Consider the following 15521-nt stretch of genomic DNA (forward strand, 5'->3'; position numbering starts at 1 on the left):
TAGCAAGGGGCAGCTCGGACCCTGAGACTTGCCGAGGCGTGAGCTCAAGTGCCGCGTACATCGACAAATAGAGCCAAATAACGCGTCGCGTCGCGCTTCCACGCCACAGCCAGCAAATGTGTCCCGGTATCGCAGAGACGGACACATACCCTTCCCTCTTCACATCATCTCCACACTCTGAGAGTATTTGAGCGATGAGCAAGAAGGACGACGACAACATTTCCGAGGATTACCCTTACCAATGGACCCCGAAGTCCGAGGGGAATTTGCAGGACTTCCTGGGAAAGGTTCGTGGATCCTTCAGCGGACACCGCCGCATTTGTCGCAAGTCCCTTGACATGACAATCACATCTATCAGTACAAACCGTCAATGGTACAAAATGACGGGACCAAACCGGTGTGTGTCTGCATTAAGCAAGTCGCGCTGCGGGCGGTGCTCACCTGTCATGCCCGAATGTAGTGGCTGTGGGTCGCGAAGTCTGACCGCCCTCGAGAAGTTGAGGATGCCGAGGCAGCTATCAAGGAAGCCGCAGACTATCGTACGTACACGAACGAAACCTGCGCCCAGGCGGTGGTTACTCAGAGCGCCCACAGTCACCGAAGTCACGGATCGTGTGCAGAAGATACAGGTTAGCGCAGATGGGCGGCCTCTGACAAGTCAGGGGACTGCTTTCTGTCTGAGCGTTGGCTTGAGATACTCATGTGTTGCATTACTCCAAGAACGACGACTCCATCCCTGTGCGGGCGAACAAGAAGAAGGGTCTCAAGAGCAAGAAGGAACTACGCGAAGAGGTGCGGTGATATTTCAGAGTCTCTGTCACCATTCTCCAATTTGTTATAATGTATCAAGGTCCAAAATGAAGCCACACAGAAGCTAAAAGAAATCGCTGTGAGGCATGGCTATGTCTCCGGAAAATGGTATGACTCAACGCCGCAACGTCGCAAGGCCCAACTCATACAAGGCTGTCAGGCTCATCTTTGCCCCTCCCGAGAAGGTAGACATGATATGGAGTTCTCTTGCAAGTATGTCTTCAGCACAGTCATGTTTGACATTCATGAGCGCGACTCACCTCCCAAAGACTCGCTCGTCTCGGGCCCGCTGTCCTCTACAAGTGCCTTCCTTGCCAAGGTCGCGACCAGCCCGCAGAATGACACACCTAATTACTCGCACCTGATATGCGTGTACATGCCTGACGCTTACGATCAGGGCAGCGTTACGGAGGTTCGCAGGCCGGATTGCTGACTTTAAGAACTTGTATCTCCTAACAGTTTCGGGGTTACAGGTCATGAAGGTGCTCCTTCGCAACCACGGCATAAACTTGATGGGAGTCAAGACGAACCTGTACACGTCAATAGGTGCGCCTCTACCACCGGCCCTTGATAGGATTATGCCTCTGATGCGTCTGGTGTCTGATAAGGCCTTGATAGCAAGCATCCCAGCGGTGTCTCATCGACGGTATGTCCGCCGACGGACATTCCTTATGGATAGGTGTATTAATGACATCACATATATTTAGGTCTGGAAAAACACAGCCCTCATGAAGGACACCGAAATCAAGGTACGCTTCAGCTGTACCGCCCGACGATCCCGTAGTCTCACACGCTTCCGATCAGGCGCTCAAAGACGAATATTATGCTGAGCTCAATGCCGCGAAGACCGCAGCAGTGGAGGAAGCAGCCTCCAAGAAGGCTGAGAGCGGTGCAGCCACCAGACCGAAGCCGAAGCCGAAGCTCAAGGACAAAGCTGGGGCGGACGACCCATTCGCTTCCGACGACGAGGGTGACACAGAGGACACCAAGCCGACAAGTAAGAAGGCTGCAAAACCAGCCCCTTCGTCCGGCTCCAAAGCGAAAAGACCCGTACCCAAGAAGGCCAAAGTGGCCAACGACTTTGCATCAGATAGCGATGACGGGGAAGCGGAGGCCGCGCGTAAGGCGGAAGTGAAGGCAAAGAAGGCTGGCACGACCAAGAAGCGCAAGGGCGCCGAGTTGGACGAGGAGGTGGAGGAAGAGGCGCCAAAAAAGAAGAGGTGGCGGGCGTGACTGCGAGTTCCCTGGGACACTTTTCATTTCTCGTGCAGTACCTCGTGCTCTCATGCTTGCCGCTGTCGCTGACCAGTCGCTCTCCGCTTTAATCATTTATTCGATGTTCCCATGGAGGTATGACCCCTTTGATGGGCACCCTGGCGTCTGGCCTGACTTGGGATTGCATAGGAGTTGTTTTGCAGTGCAGGGAACGTTCAGCCTTTATTGTTCCACTTTGGGATGCTTGCCTCGCAGCGGATAGAGACGCGTACTGCTGGGTCGTGTCGGCCTCTACATCTCCCAGGCCTGTGCTGCGGAGGCGTTCATTTGGGACACAATGCGCCTCGCCCGGGGCTACCCGGGACTGAGCGCGATCATACATGGGCGACTACTTCATACCGCATCGTAACCAGGAGCGGAAAAATTGCTGCAGGGTTGTGTATTCACAGACAATTCGGTTCTTTGCTCTGTCCCGACGCATGGGAGAGGAGCTGTCCACCGCTTGATCGCCCGTTTTTAGCTCGGTTTGACTCGTGAACTCGCAAGGATATGGCGCTCCGTACCCAGCGGTCCCGCAACCGTTCTTCGGCAGTCCTCAGTTCCCACCTGTCCCTCCTCCTCGTCTCCTCTTCCACGAGCGATGCACTCGCCAGCGACACCCCGAGCCCTATCTTCGTCCAGGTTCCTCGTTAGCCCATGGAGACCGTGGAGCATCCCATCAGGATGGACGTCGATCCGGAGGAGACTCTGTGGTTTACTCAACAAGGTGGCGCCCGCTAACGTCGACCGCATCGCTGATCACTTCGCTGCCTTAGCCATCAATCTAGGTAGATCAGGGGATGTAAAAAGTGTTGAAGCGGGGGGCCAGATGATCGTACATCGATGTACGGTAGACCCAACGCGGATCGGGCTCTATGCAAAGCTGGTGCAGAGAGCGGCTGACGCACTAGAGGGGGAAAGCCTCGCTTGGCGAAGCGTGGACCCATACCATCTCGACGACCCTGCGACCTCCCTGCCAGCAGCAGTACAAAGCACTCTTCTAGCCAACTTGGTATCGGCTTTACGGGGAGGATGCGAGCAAGACGCATGTGCCCTGGCAGCATTCGCCGGAGAGCTGCTCGTTTTCGGCATCTTGTCCCCAGAAGACGTCAAAGACGTCGTCGTGTCTGTTTTTCAGCAGGTCTCAGGCAACTCCGCTATATACTGCGTCTTGCTCTGCCGCATGCTCAGGCGTATCGTCAATTCAACGGAGGCATCGCACCTGATCAATTCGCTATCCCTCGTATCACGCATCGAAGCCGTTCTTGAAGAGGACACGATCTCGTTGATGGTTCGTTACATGATGACGGTAAGTCCGTCTCTGTGGACTCAAGCACCTGGTCTGAATCATATGGCTGCGATAGAGCCTGCTAGACCATTGCATGTATCCCCGACCTCAAGATGCGTTCGCAGACATTCCGAGGAGTGAGATATATGGACTCCACGACGATCGGGTCGAGGATGGACCCATTTCAGCCCACTCTCTTCAAGTGGTCGAGGCGGTAGAGCGCCATGCACTTACAGAAAGCTTCTCCCAACGCGCACACACCTTCTTCAAAGCAAGGGACGTTGTTAGTGTAGCGCAGTTCTTCCATACTCTACGGGCGGACTTACGCCATATGTTCATCGCGACATTCATCTCTGCCGCGATGGGCTCAGGCGATGAAGCAGATGCCGCGGCGGTCGCTTCTCTCCTTTCGACTCCTTCCATCCGCCGAGTGCTCGCGGAAGACCCCTGCTCCATCAAAATATTCGAAGCGGAGATCATAACTTTAGAAGACACGGTCCTTGACTATCCCTCTGCCTACGGTGCGATGGCCACAATGCTTCATGGCGCGAGTATACCCATAATAGCGGTTGAAGACCTTGCATCCCGTATCGTCATTCGGGATAACTATGCTCGCGATCGCTTGTTAGGGGAGTTCAATAGGCTGAACATAGGTGGGGATGGTGCGTCGGACCTATATGGACTCGGGGCGGAGTACGCGTCTGGCGAGGAAGAATCAGCTTCTGAGTATGCCTACGCCTACTGAACACAGATGGACGTCGACGGTGTCTTCAACGTAAGCCAGCCGCACTTGTCACGAAGATCGTCGCTGACGTCCGATACTGTAAATGATTAGCCTCTTCTGATGGCGTCAATGCGCTCGTCAGTGCTTCAATTGATGACTTCGGGTCGTACGGTATACATACAGAAGGTGTCGTATGCCAGACATGACAAGATACAAGATGGTACAAGTATGGCACGCTCCAACAATAACGAGCGACGACCCCGCTTCTCACACACTACGATCTGAGCTGTATATCGGCTGGTTGAGCATGGTCACGACGCTTGTCATCTCCATATCCTCTTCTTCTTCGACTATTTCTGCAAGAGAGAGACTCTTGCGCTGTTGCCGCTCCCTTTCCATCGCACCCGCTCCATTGCCGGCCAGAAAGGCCTTCGGTGCAGGTGTTCTTCCCGCAGAGCCTCGAGTCCTCTTTGCTGCCCGGCCAGGGTCACCGCCATCACGACGACGCTTTGGGGTCTGAGGAAGAGGCTCTTGTCGGCTCTGGATGTTAGATCCCTCGTGTAGTCGTGCGAAAGCGATGGCAGCGCGGGGAACGATGGTCTCGAGATCTTCGAGCGAGTCTTCAACTGAGACAACTGGAGCATACTTCTTCATAATAATCTCCGTCGGCTGAGCGTTGTAGGGCCTATTCCCCGAAATCCCCGTAAGCCTTACAGTGCTTGATGCTGGAGCATATAATAACTCACCGCGGATGCTTCCTCCTCCACTCAGCTTCTTCCTCGTCGTCCGTCTCGATCTCGATTATATTCCCATCCTTGTCGGCACGCACAGGACAGGCTTTGTCCCAGATCTCCTCCTCGACCCAGTCCGGTGATAGCCTGACGTTCAGATGTCCCAAGTACTCCCTCATTCTGTCGAACCTCGCCCGTTCCTGTCGCAGAATCGTCCGCAGGCGCAGAACGGACTTCCCGGTGCGGTTGCACTCCAACATCATCGGTTCGATGTCATCCCAACGAGCTTTCATGTGCCTCGCCAACGTCGCCATCTTCGAGACCATACTGTGCAGTTCTTCATCAGTTGCCCAGTCGATTTCCTCCTCAGCCTGCGCTTCGCCTTGGTGGGACTCCACTGCTACCTGAGGTGGTTGAATGGTTGGCACGGGGAGAGGTTGGGCGGGAGGACGTGCTTGGGCGCGACTCTGGGGAGTGGAGGGAGGACGGAAGACAGGGCTGTCACGGGGAGGATATGCGGGGCGAGCCGGAGGCTCGAAGACAGCTTGAGTGAGGGGAAATGCAGGTGACTGCATGGGTCGCTCAGCAGCGGAGGGTCTAGGTTGGCGATCGCTGGGTCCCGCGGACATCTCGCAGGTATAAGGAGTCCACTCCTCCACATAATCGCTACCAGGCTCTGTGAATGCTGGTCCCCCTAGAAGACTGTCGTACTCCTCTGTAGGGGTTGGGTTGCGAGGTCTGTAGCTTGGCCCGATATCAGAACCACCAGCAATTGGTGCGGCACGTGTATTGGTGGATGCGGATGCTCCCGCATCCAACGGCGGAATGTATCGATCTGCAGCCTGCTGCGAGCCGTGGTGCGAAGATGACAAGGAAAAACCGTAGACGTCGCTTGTGAAAGCAGTAGATGGATACGGTCCTGCGAGGCCCTGCCGTCGACATCAACTTCCAACAAGGATGAGTTGCGATCTCACCTTTGGGATATTCGGTCGAGTTCGGGAGGCTCGCTGGGTAAGCCTCTTGAGGGGAGTGGGAATCACTGGTTGGAGAGGGCTCGGGGGGCCTCGGGTTTGCATAAGGCCACAGAGCTCGACTGGCAGATGACCTAAAGACAACGGGCAATGAACAAGGGGTGGAGAGCTTGCTGCCTGATGAGACTCACACGTCGAAAACATTTAGAGTGTGTGCTTGCGGTATGTAGTGCGACGGTCCGTGCCCAGGTCCCGGAAGGGTAGAAACGAGGTGTTGGAACGATGGCAACGCGTATGAACCGGAGGGCGGTGGAACGTATAGCCGTCCATCTCGTGGCGGACGATCTCCTGTTGTTTCGGATAGCACGGAAGGCTCATGCGACATTGAGGCTGGTGGACCCCTAGGATCTTTGATATGCATGAGGCCGTGATAGTCGTGACGCTCTGCGGAACACGTACCGACACCAGGATCATTTAGAGGATCAGATAAACGAGCGGGATCCGGATTGCCATGTTGTGGTGGTTCCTCTGAAGACTGTCTCTGTCCCGCCTTGGAGGTGGCGGTCGCAATATGTTGCGGCGAATGCGCCCTAAATGCAATGTGAGGAAATCAGGCCTTACGAGACAACCTGTTTCGCTTACGACGGTTGTGCTTCCTGCTTCTTCAGCAGGAGTTCTATGATGTCCTCGGACTTGAGGTTCGCCTTGATGCCGTTAGTCTTGTGTGGCGAAACGTCGGTGGTTAGCTCCACATAAGAGACAGGCACGGCTCACCTTTGCGAGACGCTGTAGTGCCTTGCGAGGTAATTTTCTCAATGATACTGCGTCCATGCGTGCAAGTGGCGGAGCGATCCTGGTGAGATTTCGTTCGTGGAGTTATGATGGTTGGGGAAGACAAGGAGTGGACAAGAAGCTAGTGGAGGCGCGCAATGGTATCTAATCGTGGGAATACCTAGGCAACCTACCCTATCGCGGTGAACAATAGATCTAGACGAGACAAGGACAAAGCGTGACGCTCAGGTCGAGCTACATAGGGCAACGCGAGTGGCACAATAGTACAAGCGCCCATTTTTGAGTCTGCTGCGGCAGCACGGCTTAGTAGTTACGCGGCCAGAACGCCTGCAAAACGCTCCTGTACTAGTGCTGCCAATCAAGCAGCGTGAATGTTCATCGATCCATACGCGACACCATGCATATGCATATGCAAGGCAGTCAAGCCGGGGTTACTGAGACGATTCACTGCAGTGGTCCTAGTGTCTAATATCGTTGAAGACCGATATCTTCATAGATGCCCAGGCTTTGACTATTTGACGGGCAAGTCGAGAATATCCGGTCCCTCGCTACACTTACGCTTATCAGCGACTTGAGTTTTCTCGTTCAACCCAAGTCCTGGGTTACTTGTCAGCAGGAAGCAAATTGCAATCTCCATAAGGCTGACCTATGCTGACCGTCTCATCTTGATTCTTGGGAAACGATTGAATAGTCAGGGTCACAATGAGGCAGGCAAAGTGAGAAAACAAATCACTTGAAGTTAGTACCAGCAACTGCGCCAGCTGGGACCCCGTCGGTGAACCTGAGGTGATATTATTTGCCCCCGCCGAACATAATATAGTCGGAAGATGGCCGAGCGGTCGAAGACGTGTGACCCGAACGTAGCCTTCCCTGTGTCAGGAGATTTTTTCAGGCGTGGGATCGAATCCCATCCTAGTCACGATTTTACTCAACATGATTGACATGGCGAATCACAGACAGTCGACGATCTAGTGTGTTGTGGCACACGTGAAATATGTGAGTGTGTTCCGCCATAAGTTTTCCTCTTCTTTCAGGAACGAATGGCGAGATTCTCATGACATGTTTGCAGAGAGTATGAGTGGAAGGTAAACCGACGATCCCAAAGTGGCGGAACAATCCGGGCGAGGGACTCGGAGGTTGCGTCCAAGGATACAATGATGTTGGACTACTTGGTCACTACGGATGGTCCAAGCTCTGAGCCATATTAGTCAGCAATGAGTGGCGTAGCAAGCACAATACAGGTGGTTGTGGGATTGCTCCCGCTTTCATTCACCACGCCACTGGGGCTCTGACCACGACCATCGTAAAGTTTTTCACTAGAACTCGTATTCTTTCTCGTCAGTCCTCATTCGCATATTGACAACGGCGGCAAACCACTTGAAAAGCCGCGAAACTGAGAAGCAAGATGGTACGTGCCTAATGACTTCCATCAGGCGAGGTCGGTCGACTCATGATACGCCACTCCCGATTATCAGTCGGACGACGTGCGAGGAGACACAGAGCGTATAGGTCCTGTTCAATCACCGCACAGACAACTGAAGCGTGCCCGAGCGTCAGCTATTCGTTTGATCCCTGCGAACCAAGCTAACTGAGATCAGTGAAATGGCAGCGCCCCAAACGAAAGTCTCTACGAGTAACGCGGCGCCCGCGCCAAAGGGTACAGAAGGCACAAGTCGCTCGGCGAAGATGGTGGGCTGGAGCGAACCTGTAGTGGTAGGCGAACGGCAAGGTGAGCTATGATGCAGTAATCTGACGATGAACGTTCTGAAACGCGATTCCAGGTGAACCTGCTTACAAAAAGCCCAGAAGGTCAACACGGATACCCGAATCCCGAGGGCAACGAGACTCCCCGAGGCCAGGCGTTAGGTACGACTCGCGAGGCAAACCGGTCGTGAGCCAAAGCCACGTCCAAGCTCAGCACGACCAACCAGGCGCTGCGCCAGAGGCCTTGGATCCATCAGTCGCGCAGCCAGAGGCAATCTATCGCCCTCCGATAGATCGGCTGCAGGGGTCGATTCTTGCCCTGGACGAGATATGCAGGCAAGACGCTCGGGTTCGCGCCAAGGTAGCGGACATCCAGCGCCTGCTCGACGTGATCCAGCAGAAGGAGTCAGACGTGTGCCGCAAGATAAAACACGTACAGAAGACGCGGCTTGCAGTGGAGGCGCTATATGTCGCCAACGTGAAGGCACATCTGAGCTTGGTGGGGGAGGGCACTGATGAGCGAACTGGGACTCAAGGGGGCCCTAGGTATGCAGTGAATGACAGCAAACTCGCAGTACGCACTCACCTGCGGTCACTAGGGATCCAAACAACGGAACAAAACAAAGGGCGGACTCCAATGGTCCACCGCGGCACAGACCCAAGCGACTGAGTCGACAGGTACAGCAACAAGGCTAGTGCCGTGAAGGCACACCAAGTTATGTGTGTTACGTGTCTTGTGTGCTGTTACACTGTGGATCTTGTACATTATCTTGTTCCATATACGCTCGTATTTCACTCACCAACTCACTTATGGTGCTGGCTACTAGCATTGCCGATGAGTGACGGGCTTCAGGAACTCTTCAGTTACCCAACGGGGAGCATCCCTGCCAAATCGTAGAGTCGCTCGTCTTGCGAGAGTTCCTATGGTAGTAGCAGTGGCGTGGGAGAGTTAGACCAAGGCGGCGCCAGTCGTCCGGTTTCCACGTCCAACGAGCAGAAATTGACCCTGTCGTACAACGCATCCCTCTTGCTTGATCTCAATATCGGCTTAGCTGAAAAACTACAGGGAGTTAAAAAAAATTGCTCAGGAACGGCAGGCGGTTGACTTGAAGCTCGACTTACGCACGAATCTATCGCGCCTCCACGCAAGGCGGGGCAACATCGCCCTTAGAATGTCGTCCATTCCGGAACTTCCTCGTGCGCGAGGTGTCGTCGGCTGGAGACTGGGGTGCTGCCAAGAGCAGGGCACCCATATTGTTAGGTATGGGAGCCTTTACAGCGGTTTGCATATCGAGAGGCCACTTGGAAAAAACATGCTCCAGGTCGGTTGGGAGCCGAATCATATCCGAGCCCAATCAGGTAGTCAGACGCTCCGAGACCCCACCGAGCGCGCTGCCCAGCAGGGCCAGTTCAACGCGTCTCGGTGGTGCCTTCCAGCGTCTTGAGTGGCGAATCGGACTCGCATCTTGGTCGGCTCGTCAACCGACCTGAGCGTGTTTTCTTCGAAAGGGCCTATCGATATGCAAACCGCTGTAGTCGTACCATTTTCTACGCGAATGCAATGTCGGTGAATGCAATGTCGGTTGTTGCTTCATCCTATGTACAGGGATACGCCTTTTCGCAGAAACCATGCTCAGTTCGGCTAGGAGCCGAACCATATGCGGGCACAATCGTCACCCAATGTTCTGCGGCCCCACCGATTCCGTCGCCCCGCAGGGCCGAGCAGGGGAGTTCCAGGAAGCTCCAAGGCCGTTGGAAGTGCCCTTCAGTGCGTTGAGTGACGGATCAGAGTCGCATTTTTGGGCGGCTCTCTACTCGATCTGAGCGTTTTATTATGGGAGGGTGCATTATTGCCATTCAATGAGTTCGGATACTGCTTTCCTTCTCGCACCCACATGTGACCTGAGAGACAGCTTCAATGGAAGCATACTTTCGCAGAGGCTCGCGATCGCTGACGAACACCGGATATCGCATTCCTCTCAGCTAGACCCTTCCTTCAAGAGTCCACCCGCTCAGAGATAATGTGGGAGGCAAGCAACTCGATTGCCGCAATATCATCTCAACAGACATCGGTGACTGGATCGATGAGCCTACTACTCGGATTCGGATCATGTACATCAATGCATCCTTCCTGTCTAGATACGTTCAACTTCCTGCGACGGGCACCTTGGCGAACTGGTCTTCACAGCGCGACGGCGGAGTTAATTGTTGGTGAGTATATATCGCCAATTCATCAGCTTCCCCACTGACCGCGCCGATCCTCCTGTACTACTGCTAAACCCTGCGACGTATCATGAACGTGCTACTTCCCCCTCTTACCATAGCGCTCTGCGTATGAATTGTCGTAAACTCGCGCAAAATAGACCGAGTATTGGTCATCGACTGCTGTTGGGCCCAACGGAGCTTCCACTTCTTGACAATGTGCTGCAGCTACCCGCAACAGACTAGGAAAATCATGTGGTGAGCGGCCGCTAGGCATTGTATATGTTCTGTAAGAGTGCTTATCGAGACACCGCTAGGTCCTATTTACTCCTGCCGTGTCTTCCAAACCTCGCTCATCGTCATCAACTCAGCGGAGGTGGCTCTGGAGGTCTAATCAGCCGAGCTGTGCGTATGACGTCGTCCCGTCTCCTATCGGGCGACTAGTATCTTTCGCCGTCACCTGCTTCGATGGCGGTCTTGATCATATTGGTAGGTATTGCGACTGATCGTTATCTGTCTCCGTGGTGACGAAGCCTTGGTGAGTGGTTTGTGTGTCTCCAAGCATTGGTTCCGTATTTTACTTTCCCTGATTACTAGTAACTGATAATGCCTACGTAGTCAACGGGGGTCCAAGGCAATCTGGCCCTACCGCTTGAGTGCGCGCATAGCCCTTTCGCAACCGGAGTTGCCGACTGGCCGCTGTTGCTGAATAGGCTTGCCGCTCTCCCACATGCGTGCTTTCATTGACCTCTGTGAGGGCGGGCATTGTTGTTCTAAGTTTGTCCGATTATTATGTTGTCTATTGTAGAGTGGCTCTTAGACGCCCTTTGGGCTACGTGATCCTAACCATCATCGCTTCTTCGCTACTCACTCCTTCCTTCGCTCGAAAAACGTCTACGTCTCTTCAAGAGCAAAACCACCGCATACCTTCTCATGGATGTCAGAATAAACGTCCTCAGCCCCGACATATTCATCCAGGCCAGTCTACGAGTGGCTCCGGGAACCGTTGGTGAACCACCCCACCTACGGCTACAATCTGGGGCCAGGTCTCTCGAACCCAAGTCAATTGTGAGTTCATATGTCTCTCCCCAAGTCTTATACTGACATCTTGCATTCATATTCGTCAAGCTCGACGCGCTCAACGCCGCAGGAGCCTGTCTAGGGCACGAGTTATTGTGGTCGGAAGATATCTTCTCTCCCCAAATTGGCTGCAAGTTTGGCCTCTACCCTCTCGCGCGCGACTCATTCTTTGGACTCAACTATCCTGAATTGCGTGCAGTAGACGTGTCCTTCGCGTGGTTCTCAAAGGAAAGCGACCCGTTCGATGTAGCAGAGGAAACTTCCCCGACTTGGGACGCCAAGACGCCACACCCCGTCCTCGATGAAATACTAGCCCACGCAGCGAGAGTAGCGCGTCTCCAGCAACGTCTGTGGTATTTTTTCGTGCTCTTCTTCGGCGACAAGGCTCGCTTGATTCGCGTGGACCACGTTGGGATCGTAACCACCACCGCCTTCCCTTACGCAACGAGCCAAGGACCTCTAACGACCTTCCTCTGGCACTTCGCGCACGCTTCCCCGGTACACCGAGGACACGACCCTTCTGTACAGCGCGTCATACCAACGTCTGAGGCCGGCCAGAAGATGCTCAGCCGTGCTGCCCTGGAATCTGCACGGAACCCCGGCAATCACGTCTCCCAAGCCTTCATCGAATCGCTCGATGACGCCTGTCCATGGTGGCGAATCGAGGTGCATGATGCGCGGGCAGGGCGTGTATACCCTTTCGTTGTCGGGAAGCCGGTATACGATGAGTCTGGTATGGTCGGCAGTGGCAAGCACGGGTACATTGCACTCGACCTTGCGAACCTCGACGGACCCTTCGTCTATCTGGAAGACACCTGGCGCATGGCCGGCATTGGCGATGAACAGGAGGGAAACGTGCTGAGGGTGCTCAATGCCAACAGCATTCCGTTCGTACGGACCGTGCTCTGTCATGGCGACCTCCCGGGCCAGGTCACAATGGCCCCCAACCTCGTACCAAGGTACGGTGGTCAACATCCTATGCCTCCGATTTTCAGACGCCACTACCGCGTGGTCGTCGGAGAGGTATGCAAGCCCGTCGAGGAATTCAGCAATGGCAAGGAACTCATCAAGGGTGTGTGGTGCTGCCTCAAAGGTACTTATTCTGTCCTCATGTGTGATATCCATCGGGGGACTCACGAGTTTTATCTGCAGCGCACGAGGGTGCGTGGCTCGCAGGCATTGTCCACCCCAACGTTCATCCGGCCAACATATCCCTGTACGAGTCCCCTGGCGGAGAATGGGTCGGTATGCTCGGCGGATGGACGTCCGCTGGTGACGAGTATAGAACTCCAGAGCACAAGGTCTGCTAGAGTTTGGGCAACCTCTTGCTTTTGCAGTACGCTAACATCGGTACCTAGGAGACTTGGATGTTCGCCTCAAAGCGCCTCCTTGACAATCCGACAAGGACCACTGCCATCTCTGACGCTCTCGAGTCCTTTTTCAACGTCCTATTGCACGTCGCCATCCGCTTTCTACCAAACAACATTGCCTGCGTCAGCTCCTTCATTCATGCATACTTCGAAGCCTACTCCCGTAACGCCCAGGACCTCCCTCGCGCAGGGCTCCTCAAGTCTCAAGCGATGACACGGGGAATTCTGAATCTCGCGTCCCCAGACAGCATGGAACGTAATACTCTTCACTTTGTTACATCCTCTCAAGACAGACACCCGATCAACGACGTCTTCGACGAGCTCCTGTCCTGGATCCGCACCTCTTATACCCCCGGATATTTGCTTGATTCTCGAGATGCCCTTCGGAAGTTCCACAATTTGGAAAGCCACACTGCGATGGGAAATCTCCTGTTGACTCATATAGGTCGCCAGGACTGGCCTTCCCAGGACAGGTGCTTGGGGAACCCGGAGAGGGCCGTCGTTTCGCATGCATGAGTCAACCCGATATAGTGATCATGGATATTGTTTTTGTCGAGCTTGTTAGGACAACTACACTTTGCGCATCTCAGATATGTATTATCTAGTAGAGCCTCCGGTATTTGATGCGCACAAGTTCTACGAGACTAACCGTTAGTATGCGATGATGGACAAATTGCTTCCAGAGCTGAGAGCCTAGAGCTTCTTTAGTGAGTCGGCAGCATCCTGCTCATAGCCAAATCTTTGGATTCAAGCGTTCGAAAATATCTAAGCCTTTGCGCTGACAACTAGAGTCATGAGCGACCATATATGAAGTAGCCGTAGCGCTATGTGAACGACCACTGCTAACAGAGGCCGTTACGAGCAAAGGCAGGTTCCCAAGAGGTGGGTGAATGAGGAGACGAGTCAACATATAAAGCCGAAGGCTGTCTGCAATGCAGCACTCCGCGATAATGTCTTTCAGCTCCCGCAACCGCATGTCCTCAGAGTCATAGATAACCAAATTTTTGTCAATGAACCGGTGCACGGGAAGTCAGCGCCCATGCTCACCTCGTCCAATTTCTCGTCGATATGGCAAAGGTGACAGTCTAGCTTGGCTAGAGGGGGATGGAAGAGGGTGGGAGGCGGACCATAGTTGCATGCCGGCCGCCCACCATGGTCGAAAATTAACGTCGTCGTTGCCGCGAAGAACTCGCCGAGGCCCTGAAATATCCTTGATGGCCTCCGAAGACGACGAACCTCACATTATGTTGGACGAGACACTAATAGAGAAGCGCGGACCAAAACATGTTGTACGCGGGACAGGGGAGGCAACGCACCAATTTGGACACAGATCGATGCGGAACGCAGTGGGCCAAGAGTATCGAAATCTGCAAGAACCAGTGGCCACGTCAGTACTAAACGTTGAACCTTGATTTACGGGGTGCACAGGCAAATTACGCACCTTTAGGGTTGCAATGAGTATATCAATATGCCCACCCGAATGGCCATCCTGGAATTCCTTGCCAATGGGCAATTGAGCTGTTGATCTTCATCGTCCACGGCGGCATAGTCGTCATTGGACCACTGCCGGGCACGCTCGCATTGATTGACTTGGGCTTGTGAGAGAGGCTGTACGGCTGGTTTACGGATGTAAGAGGAGTGTCAGTTACAAATGTCGTGCACTTAAGAACATAGAAGGGCTTGGAGGGGCTGCTGTGAATATTGAGATCGGCATACCTGATCAACTATTGAATGCGGGTAGTGTAGCGTGAAAGTGCTCGGCATGGTGATGGCGGCGGCGGGGAGGAACCCTATTCGATCGAACGCTGCGTTACCCGACAGGTAGAAACAAGCGCAGTTACCTCACCGGGGACCAAGAGTCCATCGCAAAACATCGGGCGCATGAGCTGTGACTCGAGCTGGAGAGCGGGATTGACAGCCGTTCAGGGAAGGATGTCCGTGTGGTGAGGGACTGAAATCCATCCGCACACGAGTGATGTGGAATCCAGCGGCATACGCGCGGCTGAATGCCATCAGACTCGGGCGAGCCTACCCAGCACAAGAGGGCGTGTTGGCGTGCAAGCGCCGACAAAGTCTCGAGAGCGCTGAGGGTTGTGCCTGCGCGCACATGGCGAGCTTACTAGCATGACCCCAGAAGCTACGACCCATAACGTATTTCATGGATATCTCCCTCCCTTCCTCTCCAATACATTTCAGACTTCGCACACTTCACTTGCATCCTGGACAGTACATATGGGTGAAATATGAAGAAAATCGGTGGAGGTTTGCATTGAGCATCGCGGAATTACACGTCTGACCCCAGAAGCTACGGAAAAGCGCCCATAGATTGTCATGGATGGTCACAATGCCGAAGACTGCCGATTCAAACACCGCTGTTATCAGTCGTTTGATAGCGAAGTTGGCCGGGGCAACATTGTCGAAGCGCTCAGATTGAAAGTCAGCTTTATCTCGGTCAGTGGCTGAATGTCACGCTCGAGAGACCTCTTCCTATCTTTCGAATACTGCAACCCGGAACCCTTCGGAGACTGAACAAGAAAGTTTATTGAGAATGTTCAGAACACTTTGCGAAGTTACAGAAAGATCGGCGCTGCAGAT

The 15521-nt window shown here is 54.0% G+C and overlaps 5 protein-coding genes across 5 annotated transcripts; 3 read left to right on the forward strand and 2 right to left on the reverse strand.

Annotated features, from left to right (window-relative positions):
* Positions 1–189: 189 nt before the first annotated feature.
* DICSQDRAFT_163352 (uncharacterized protein) lies at positions 190–2153 on the forward strand. Its single transcript, XM_007369647.1, has 12 exons — positions 190–287; positions 359–397; positions 461–539; positions 595–629; positions 721–792; positions 851–918; positions 971–1023; positions 1080–1222; positions 1284–1356; positions 1419–1456; positions 1518–1559; positions 1615–2153. Exons 1-12 carry the CDS (start codon positions 195–197, stop codon positions 2041–2043), a joined length of 1164 nt encoding a protein of 387 aa, XP_007369709.1. The 5' UTR covers positions 190–194; the 3' UTR covers positions 2044–2153.
* A 566-nt stretch (positions 2154–2719) lies between these two features.
* DICSQDRAFT_44311 (uncharacterized protein) lies at positions 2720–3055 on the forward strand (the record flags this gene model as incomplete). Its single annotated transcript, XM_007369648.1, has 1 exon — positions 2720–3055. A coding segment is annotated over one exon (336 nt), but the record flags the coding sequence as incomplete, so codon positions are not given.
* Positions 3056–3692: 637 nt separating this feature from the next.
* On the reverse strand, positions 3693–7134 carry DICSQDRAFT_163353 (uncharacterized protein). Its single transcript, XM_007369649.1, has 7 exons — positions 6553–7134; positions 6421–6497; positions 5970–6368; positions 5782–5912; positions 4823–5726; positions 4188–4761; positions 3693–4127 (listed from the first exon to the last, which is right to left on the reverse strand). Exons 1-6 carry the CDS (start codon positions 6607–6609, stop codon positions 4344–4346), a joined length of 1986 nt encoding a protein of 661 aa, XP_007369711.1. The 5' UTR covers positions 6610–7134; the 3' UTR covers positions 3693–4127; positions 4188–4343.
* Positions 7135–11409: 4275 nt separating this feature from the next.
* DICSQDRAFT_173855 (uncharacterized protein) lies at positions 11410–13442 on the forward strand (the record flags this gene model as incomplete). The annotated part of the gene is made up of 4 exons (XM_007369650.1): positions 11410–11544; positions 11605–12649; positions 12709–12857; positions 12915–13442. 4 exons carry the CDS (start codon positions 11410–11412, stop codon positions 13440–13442), a joined length of 1857 nt encoding a protein of 618 aa, XP_007369712.1.
* A 531-nt stretch (positions 13443–13973) lies between these two features.
* Positions 13974–14914, reverse strand: DICSQDRAFT_157304 (uncharacterized protein). The gene is made up of 3 exons (XM_007369651.1): positions 14643–14914; positions 14368–14542; positions 13974–14293 (listed from the first exon to the last, which is right to left on the reverse strand). The coding sequence occupies exons 1-2, from the start codon at positions 14688–14690 to the stop codon at positions 14390–14392; spliced, it is 201 nt and encodes a 66-aa protein (XP_007369713.1). The 5' UTR covers positions 14691–14914; the 3' UTR covers positions 13974–14293; positions 14368–14389.
* Positions 14915–15521: the final 607 nt, after the last annotated feature.

Source organism: Dichomitus squalens, assembly GCF_000275845.1.
Source record: "Dichomitus squalens LYAD-421 SS1 unplaced genomic scaffold DICSQscaffold_53, whole genome shotgun sequence".
Lineage (NCBI taxonomy): Eukaryota > Fungi > Basidiomycota > Agaricomycetes > Polyporales > Polyporaceae > Dichomitus > Dichomitus squalens.

Coding starts and splice junctions, on each gene's coding strand:
- DICSQDRAFT_163352 (XM_007369647.1), top strand. CDS start 195: ATGAGCAAGAAGGACGACGACAACATTTCCGAGGATTACCCTTACCAA. Junction 398..460: donor AAAATGACGGGACCAAACCG/GTGTGTGTCTGC, acceptor GCCCGAATGTAG/TGGCTGTGGGTCGCGAAGTC. Junction 540..594: donor CAAGGAAGCCGCAGACTATC/GTACGTACACGA, acceptor GAGCGCCCACAG/TCACCGAAGTCACGGATCGT.
- DICSQDRAFT_163353 (XM_007369649.1), bottom strand. CDS start 6,609: ATGGACGCAGTATCATTGAGAAAATTACCTCGCAAGGCACTACAGCGT. Junction 5,913..5,969: donor ACTCTAAATGTTTTCGACGT/GTGAGTCTCATC, acceptor CGTTGTCTTTAG/GTCATCTGCCAGTCGAGCTC. Junction 4,762..4,822: donor TGGAGGAGGAAGCATCCGCG/GTGAGTTATTAT, acceptor TTCGGGGAATAG/GCCCTACAACGCTCAGCCGA.
- DICSQDRAFT_157304 (XM_007369651.1), bottom strand. CDS start 14,690: ATGCCGAGCACTTTCACGCTACACTACCCGCATTCAATAGTTGATCAG. Junction 14,543..14,642: donor CGCATTCAATAGTTGATCAG/GTATGCCGATCT, acceptor TCCGTAAACCAG/CCGTACAGCCTCTCTCACAA.